The 8,316-nt window shown below is 55.2% G+C and overlaps 1 protein-coding gene across 9 annotated transcripts; it reads right to left on the reverse strand.

The window, feature by feature from the left end:
• Window positions 1-2,405: 2,405 nt before the first annotated feature.
• Window positions 2,406-8,075, reverse strand: CITED1 (Cbp/p300 interacting transactivator with Glu/Asp rich carboxy-terminal domain 1). Of its 9 annotated transcripts, none has more exons than XM_070291824.1 (4): window positions 7,483-7,597; window positions 7,118-7,136; window positions 3,588-3,712; window positions 2,406-3,009 (listed from the first exon to the last, which is right to left on the reverse strand). In XM_070291824.1, the coding sequence occupies exons 3-4, from the start codon at window positions 3,645-3,647 to the stop codon at window positions 2,482-2,484; spliced, it is 588 nt and encodes a 195-aa protein (XP_070147925.1). In that variant the 5' UTR covers window positions 3,648-3,712; window positions 7,118-7,136; window positions 7,483-7,597; the 3' UTR covers window positions 2,406-2,481. The 9 variants fall into 9 exon arrangements, with proteins under 9 accessions (XP_070147925.1, XP_070147923.1, XP_070147922.1 ...); XM_070291822.1 differs by having other exon boundaries at window positions 7,477-7,557; XM_070291821.1 differs by lacking the exon at window positions 7,118-7,136 and adding an exon at window positions 6,462-6,938 and having other exon boundaries at window positions 7,477-7,545.
• Between the last annotated feature and the right edge of the window lie 241 nt (window positions 8,076-8,316).

Genomic DNA, 8,316 nt, shown 5'->3' on the forward strand with positions numbered 1-8,316 from the left:
TCACCCTTTGAGGCCATGCCCACCTCTGGACTGTGAGTTCATTGAGAATAGGAACATAATCCCCCTCATTTGTCCCCAGGGAGCAGCTCAGCTCCTGAACTCTAGGAGGCACTCTTGCTTACACATCTCCATCTGCTCCCAGGCTATAAGCTCCTAGTGGGTAGGCAATGTTGCTTTACCTGTGTGCATCTGGGAGCCTCGTTTTCTAACCCCCGGGGCATGGCCCAGGGTGAGACTTGGTGTTGGCTCTGGAATCTCCTGGAGAGAGAGATGAATGTGCCTGGTCTTGTTGTGAGAGGCAGGGCAGGGGCAGAGGCTTCCCTGCCCTCCCCGACTGTACTCTTTGATGTCCCCTCCCCTGCCCCCATGGACAGAGGAGCCTGGCGGAATATGGTCCATAGGGTTGCAAAGAGTTGGACGTGACTGAAGCGACTTAGTGCACACACACACACATTCCATCATGCCCTTTCTCCAGCAATAAACAATTACCACCCCACACCCTCATCCTGCCCCATCCCCCCGACTCCTAGGACCCCATGTTTCCCTGTTCACAGCCTTAAATGAATCCAGCCATCCACCTTCAGTGGGATCATTCCAAAAATCAAAGTTGGTTAAGTCTTTGCTTTCTTACAAATTTCCAGAGAGACTCCGCAAACCACAGGGATGGTGGTACCAAGGGGAAAGTCACGCTCCCAGCTTGGTCTAGAAGGCCCTTTGAGCCCTGCCTGCTCACAAACCTGCTCTGGCCCTGTGACCCTGCTTGCTGAACTCCTGTTTTGTAGCATGTGCAGCCCCTTTCATAAACATGCACTTACATAACAGCTTTCCCCCTCACTCATTGTTTCCTTGGTTGACTCTGCTCTTGTTTTTAAACCCAATTGTTTCTGTGGGTAAAGTCTCTGTGTAAAGACATACAGCAAGGCCATCGAGGATACACCACAAACAGATAAGCAGTTGCTACCTCTGTGGAGGGCAAGAGGCAATCAGGATTGAGGGAGAGAGCTGGTCAAAGGGTATTTTGGCCTTATCTGTAGAGTTTCTACTTTTCACAAAGAGATTGGATCATGTGTTTATTACTTGTGAGACTTAAAAACAAACAAATGAACTAGTTCAATACTAGGAAGCCTTCCCCAGACTTCCCAGGGAGATGGAGCTGTTTCCTGTTCTGGGATCGAATAGGATGCTCCCCTGTGTTATAGGAAATACTGTTTTATGTAATTTGTTGATGCCTTTCTCCATCTAGATGGGGGACTCCTTCAAAGGTACTAACTTTAACTTATGCTCCTGGTGCCTAGCAGAGTGCCTGAACCAGAGCAGATGCTCAGGGAATGCTGAATCCAATGCCTTGCTTCTCTTGGTGGGCTCCTTTGAAAGCATTTGCTAAGGGACGGGCCCCATGCTAGTCCTAAAAAGCTGATTAGTTTTCACAATGTCCATGGAAGAATGTCTCCGGGAGTATGAAATGTGGGTAGAGGAGTCTCTAGACTCTTGGATTGTGTCCATATGAGGACAGGGCTGGATTGCACACCAGCACCACAGCCCGCCCTCCCCTCCCCGGCAGCTCAAGGCTGGGATCCAGTTCAGTGCTCCGGTTTTGTCACTTGGAATTCTTCTAAAGCCACTGCCTCCTCAGCAGTTAATCTAAGGGCAACAGACATATCCTCAAAGGTTGACCTTGTTGAGCTCAGCGCTGATCTGTGTCTCCAAGATGGAGAAGCCAGCCCACAGAAACAAGCTGTCCCCATACAGTGTGGGCCAGGAAGGCGAGAGTTAGGGGACATTTAGGCCTGCTCAGAGTGTCCCAGGCATGGAAGTGGGGGTTGTGCAACTGTCTGAGGGACTTCAAGTCATCTAGAATCTCAGTTTAATGGTCTGTAGCTTTTGCAATTTTCAAGAGAAATCTGAGCTCCCAGGTCATAGGCTCCTTCTTGGGTCATACCTACTGCCTTGGGCAAAAAGGCAAAGGAGTGGCCTTAATGCATCAACTGGATGGGGGCTAGAGAGTGAGTGGGGTGGCTCTTGAGTTGGTGAAACATGTGCCCTGTGGCTAGGGCAACCTTTTAGCCTTGGATGTACAAGGTGAGGAGGCTGTAGAAGGGTCTGGATCAGTCTTTTTTCCAAGAATGCTCCCAACCAGCCCCTGTCATCAGCCTTGAATAGGACAGTGTTCCTGTGGTCTTAGGGCACTGAGACTAGGTACTTGGGCTCCTGAAGTAGGAATTCAGTGAGTAGCATCCTCCACCACACCCCCGGCATCCCGGTCTTTCCCTTTCCTCCCATTCAACCAAGTTCCCTCCCAGCTATCCACCGACAACCTCATCATGGGTCTCATAATTGTTAAAAGAACATTGGACTGTGCCACACCCATTTAGATCTCAATGAAGAACACCTCCAGTAGGCCCATCTCTTTGTAAGTAACTTTTATTTTTATTTACAACAGAATTGGTGGCTTTATTCCTCCATCTTTAGGAAAAATTGGCATCAGCTGCCAGATGGAAAGTCTGCCGTGAAGTCAAACTCATTCTGCCCCAGCCACAGCTCCGGAAGCTCATTGGCCCGGTCCAGTCCCAGTTCCACCACCAGCGACATCAGCACCTCTTCATCCACCGGGTCTGAATCGATGATGGCAGGGCTCTGGGCACCGGCAGAAGGAGAGAGTGATCCCGCCCCCCCCGCCTGAGCCCCAAAGCCCCAGTTTGGCAGGGGCTCTGCCTCTCCGGGTTGGCCCGGAGTGGCAGCAGCCATCCCATGATACTGGCTATTTAGTTTCTGCAGCTGCATACTGGCCAGCAGGTGAGGGGCGGGGTGCAGGTTGAAGGGTGGGGGTTTAGTGGGAGGGGTGGCAGTAGGAGAGCTTATTGGAGATGGAGATACCGAGGAACTAGTGGGAGCCCCACTGGCCTTGGTTCCATTCGAGGCTACCCCGGGGTAGTGCAGGATGGCCACCGCTTTGCGATCTTTCACCCCCAGGTTAGAGTAGGCCAGAGAGTTCATCTCTGGGCTGGCATTCTAGAAGACAGAGAAAGGCACAGCATGGTACCCCTGCTCTACATTTTGTTCCTCACCATTCATCAGGCTTCAGAAGTGTTTCATCGGGGGATAGTGGTGGGGAGGTAGCAAGAAGGCCCCCTAGAAAGGTAGGCTCCTTTCCTAGTTCAAGTTGGGCTCAAGTATTCTTTTGCCACTGTGGCTCCAAGCACTGTGTTCAGCTCTAAGTCTTCATGCCGGACACCCACCATCTTAAAGGAGTTCACTGCTTTCATCTCCTCTCGACTCTACCTTCAGCTCACCATTCTACAAAAGGGGTCTCATTTTCCCCCTCTTCTCAGTCTCACTTTAATCCATTGAGACAATGGAGTGATCTCTTCCAATTCTGCTTCTCTCTCTGCCATCTTTCAATACCCCTAGTGGGTTCCAAGTGACCATATTTAGGGAAAAGCCATTTTCATTCTCCCCTGAGAAAGCTCTGCTGTCTCCAGTCTACTAAAGGACACCAGACACCACAGCCAGGAGGACCTACCATGTGGCCCCAGACCACGTCATCTTTCCCACTCCAGTGCTTCCATCTGTAAAATGGCAAAAGTTACCTCCTTCGCAGGTGAGGTGCCACCCTTGACATCAAGTGCAGGCCTCGACATAGTTGGCATTTCAGAGTCTTGGCAGAAGTTGGATAAATTGGTGGGAGGAGATGCTGCCAGCTGGAGCTGTTGTGCTGTATGTGAAGGAGAAGTGGTAATAAGGGCAAAGGCTTTATTGACCAAGAAAGTAATAGCAAAGCCTGAAGCTGGGCCATTCCACACAGCTACAAGGCAAGGATGGTGATGGGTTAGAGCCAAGACCAGACACTACCTGAGCAGAGGGTCTCTGCTGGAACTTTTGCCTGAGGTGGGAAAGGTGCTTGATTTGTCCAGGCGCTGCCTGGACCGCCAGCTACCCACATCGCCAAGAGAGGACAGACGTGACTGTTTCCTCATGCAAGTGAGGTCCGTGCCACCAGCGCAGGGGGCACTCTTCTGATTCCAAGGACAACAGTGTCCCTGAGTACACAGCACACTGTCTCAACTGGCCACTGGCACTCGGGCCAAAGAGCTGTGGTCTCCATTGGAACTGGGAGAACGTGGGAAGGAGTCATGGTGAGGACGACTAAAAAGCTGGTGGCTGCCATCCAGAGAAAGAATAGGTCCCCAAAGCAAATGTCATGAGGTCCAAAGTTCTGCCTTAGGCATGGTTTTGTGTGAGAGAACCGGGCTGATTACGGTAGTCTGGGGGTTCTGAAGCAGCCAGAGAGCAGCTAGGGATGTCTCAAGTTCCTCCGCACTGCAAGTCCCCTCCAAGACAGCCCTGGTGGCACTTGGCTTTCCCAGGACACCTGCTCTGAGCCCAGCCACACTCATTTGTAGTGGCAGGTGGATATAATTCTTCCCAGAGGGAAACTGAGGCACAGAGGTTCCATGGATTTCCCATCAGGTGGCGGTGGCTCTGGGAGAAGGATCCAGCACTCCTATGCCCACATGCCTCATGTGACCGCTGGCTAAGATGTCATACCTAGAATGATTCAAATGGCTTCTGAAGAAATTATCCCCTAGTTCAAATGCCAAAGGAATAAGATAAGGGGATGAGGGGAAAAGAATCTCCCCAAACCAGAAAATATTTTTAAAAAATCTCTAAAAGCTCTTAAGTTATTTTCCAAGAAGCTTTTTTTTTAAAGCCCCATATATTCTAGCCTTTATGATGAATTAGAGATGTAAAAATTTACATTTATAAATACCTCTTGGCCCAAAGAATCTTCAGGATCTTAAAAAGTCTCTAATCTTTCCAACAAGGCTAGAGTTCTCTGTGACACTTCCCTCCCCTCGGTGGTCATTAAGAATCTGCTCAGACACTTCTAGAAAGTGGCCACTTATTACCTCTCTCATCTTTGCACCACTTCCTGGTAGGGGAGGGAGGCAAGAAAAATAGAAAAAGGAAGAAGGGGGAGAAGCATGAGAAAACAATCAGTTGCTGGGTCCATCACCACTGCTTGATTGGAGCCCTGTTTCTTCTGTGAGGCAACCCGAAAATATTTCAAGCCAGTGACCACAAGACAAGGAATCTAATTCATGTCGTCTTCAAGAGCCCTGCACCTTCAGTATCAAGCAATTTTCATGTCCTAAGAAAAATGTCTGGGTTGGAGGTGGCTGTCCATCTTTTCTTGTTTCTATCCAGCCTTTCTTCTTTCTTTATGCTACCTGTTACCTGAACTATATATAAGGGGGGAAAAAACCCACAGCAGCAAAAACAAAAGGAAACAGAAGTGGGGCGGGGGAGAAAGAAGAAAAACAGAGAGAGAGAAGGAGAAAAAAAAGTATGTTCCTGGGGAAGACCATTTTACCACGTCTCCCCCTTCAGGCTGTTGCACTCCTTTAGGCAGGACGCTGTTTCCATTCAGATATCTGTTGCCTCCCGTCGCCGCCTTCCCCTCCACCAGCCCTGACCCCCGACCTGGGTCTATGCTCGGTAGGTGCTCAGTAAGTATTGTTGAATCCGTTTAAAGAGGTAACCACATTTCGATCGGAATCCTTACCCTTGCTTCCCCGACTTTCTGTCTCCCCTCTGCCACCCACCCAGCCCATTCGAAGACAAAACTTGGCAGCGAGGAAACGTCCCAGCTCACTCTCCAAGCCGCGAGCTGACCACTGCGAAACGGCTGCGAGAGGCGGCTGGGCAACCTAGAGCAACAAGTGCCTCCTCGCCCGCCGGTGCCTCGCTGGCCCCGGCCACCAGTTCCCGGTCCCGCCGCCCGCTCTTCGTCACAGAGTTTCCCGTGGGCCAGAAGCCCCCTCCCGCCTAGATGGGGGTGGGAAAGGGAGAGGAAGAAGAGAGAGGGCGAGAGGCAGGTAGGGGGGGCCGCGTCTTTGACCTGTTGGGGGACCAAAAGTTAAAATGGCACCAACTGGATGGCTCCATTTCGATTGCTATTTTCTCACTCAGGAGAAATTTAAAAATCCAAACTACTGCGACTTGATTTGGATGCGATCTAACTAGGCTAGTCAATTTCACCACCTGAAAACTAAAGGCCCGATGTTTGTGGACAGCTTGGCCGCCCTCCCCGCCACATCCCAGGTGGAGCCGCGGGAGCTGAGGGCGGCCGGGAGCATCCCTGCACTGTGGAGAGCGAGCACCCGGGCCACCAGGGCCCCGAGCGTCAGTTCCCGCGAGTGCCGTATCAGGAACCGATAGTGAAGACGGGATGGACAGGCGAGGTCTCGGCCTCGCTGGCGAGTTTGGGGCCCCGCAGTGCTGCCGCGCGCGGGGATGCACTCCGGCGGCGCTGGCTGCGGCCACTCCCGCGCCTCACCAACACATGAGCGCCGGCTGAGCACCCGACGCGGCCGCGGGCTGAGCCTACCCCCGAGCGAAGTCGCCTGTGGTCAGTGCTATCACTCAGCTACGAGAAGAGTGAGAGAGGTTCAGTAACTTGCCCAAGGTCACAGCGCTAGAAAGTGGCGAGCCGGGATTCGCAGCCAGATCTGTCTTCCTCCAAGTCCTGAGCTCGCTGAGGCTGGGACTCCGTGAGCGGCCCAGCCCAGCCACTGGCATTTATAGGCAGAGGGGTGTGTGCGTGTGGGGGCGTGTGTGTGGGCGTGAGTGTGGGGGAGAGCAGAGGTCGACTGGGCAGTAAAGGCAAGTTGCCCGAATTCGCTAACTTCCATCCCTCAATTCCGCTGAACTCGGCCCGAAAAGCCCCTCTCGCCTTCAGCCCCTGAAGGAAACCTGAGCTTTGTGCAGCCCTAGAGTCGGAGCGTCCAGATGCGGTCCGGGTGATTAGCAAAGTCGGTGGAAGCCAAGCTGGAGAAAGCGCGGGCGCGGGGAGAAAAGGTGCTGCTGTCTCCGGGGGAGAAGCGGGCGCTCGGCCCGGCTGGCCGGCAGACGGGCGCGCTGGCGAGCGAACCGGCACGCTGGCTGGAGGGCGGGCGGGTGGCGGCCCCTCCGCTCCCAGCAGAGCAGCTTCCAAACAGAAAATAAGTCCCCCAGAGCCCCACAGCCAGCCCGGCCCCCGCTCGCTCCCCGCGCCCCCTCAGCTGGAGTCCCCGGCCCCGCCGCCCAGCCCAGCGCCCTGCCGGGCGGCCCGGCTTACCTCCGCGAAGCCGCCTGCCCTGGAGAGAGGGAAGCGCGGAGCCCGGTGAGCCGCGGGCACAGCGGCGGAGCCCCCAGCCCCTAGCACGCACGCCGCCACCGCCGCCGCGAGCCGGTCGCGCTCAGTGCCACCCGACCCCGGGGCGCCTGGGAAAAGCCCGCACCGCCACGCCGCGCCGCGCCGCCGCCGCACCGCACCGTGCCGCGCCAAGCAGCCCCAGCCAGCGCCCGTGCCCGCCCGCCTGCCCGCCCGCAGCTTCGGCGCCTGACTCCGGGGCGGCGGCGGCCACCGCGCTCCTTTCCCGGCGCGAGGGAACCGGCTCTCAAGCCCCCATTGCTGCCCGGAGAGCCCTGACGCACACGCACACAGCAGCAGGCTGGCCTCGGCTAGGAATCCCAGGAAGGACAGACCCTTTCCCCCCCTTTTCTGTCTCCCCCCAATTTCCACGTCTTTATAACCGGCTCAGGGCATTATTAGCACATGTCCTGGCTCGTGGGCGAGTTGGTGGCAAAATCTGAACTGGATACTCACCCAAGGGCCAGAGCGGGTGCTGCGCCTTCTTCAGCCCTTTTTTTCCCCCTTGCCAGAAACTACCCCTCGCCGGCTGTCTGTGGGCGGGCAGCCGGGCGGAGCGAGCCTCCTCTCGGCAGCTCAGCGGTGCCCCTTCTGCAGCTATGCCGCTGGGACCATTTTATAGCGGCGGCTGGCGTGTGTGGCCCTTTAAAGGCGCTCGAGCTGGTGCAGTCACAGCGGATCGTGTGAAAGCGAAGGGCCGGCTGGGGAACGGAGTCCGAGCGGCCCCGCGGGTCCGCCGGCGCTGGGGACCGGTCACGGCTCCCGGGGTGCAGCTGGCGGGCCCAGGCCGTGGTCGCCCCGAGCCCCGAGCCCCCGGCCGACGCCTGCTTTTCTAAAGCAGGAGGGGGCCCGGGCCCGGGGCACGATCTCTCCCCACCGCCCTGCATGGACTTGCCCAATAAATTGCACTTAGTAATTTCGCTGAGGCGAGGGAGAGCTGTTAGTGTCTGTTTTCTGACCTATATATAGAGGGTGGTCAGAGCGGGCTTCAGGGGGTTTGAAAGGAGAGTTATGGGCTCAGGAAATGACCCGGGTGATGGGGACACACACACACGGGACGGGGCCCAAGGGGCACAATTTGGGTTTTGTGCAGGGCTTTCTAGGAGCCTGTCTGCCCGCTTTGG

This window comes from Ovis canadensis, chromosome X, assembly GCF_042477335.2.
Source record: "Ovis canadensis isolate MfBH-ARS-UI-01 breed Bighorn chromosome X, ARS-UI_OviCan_v2, whole genome shotgun sequence".
In the NCBI taxonomy this organism is placed as follows: Eukaryota; Metazoa; Chordata; class Mammalia; order Artiodactyla; family Bovidae; genus Ovis; species Ovis canadensis.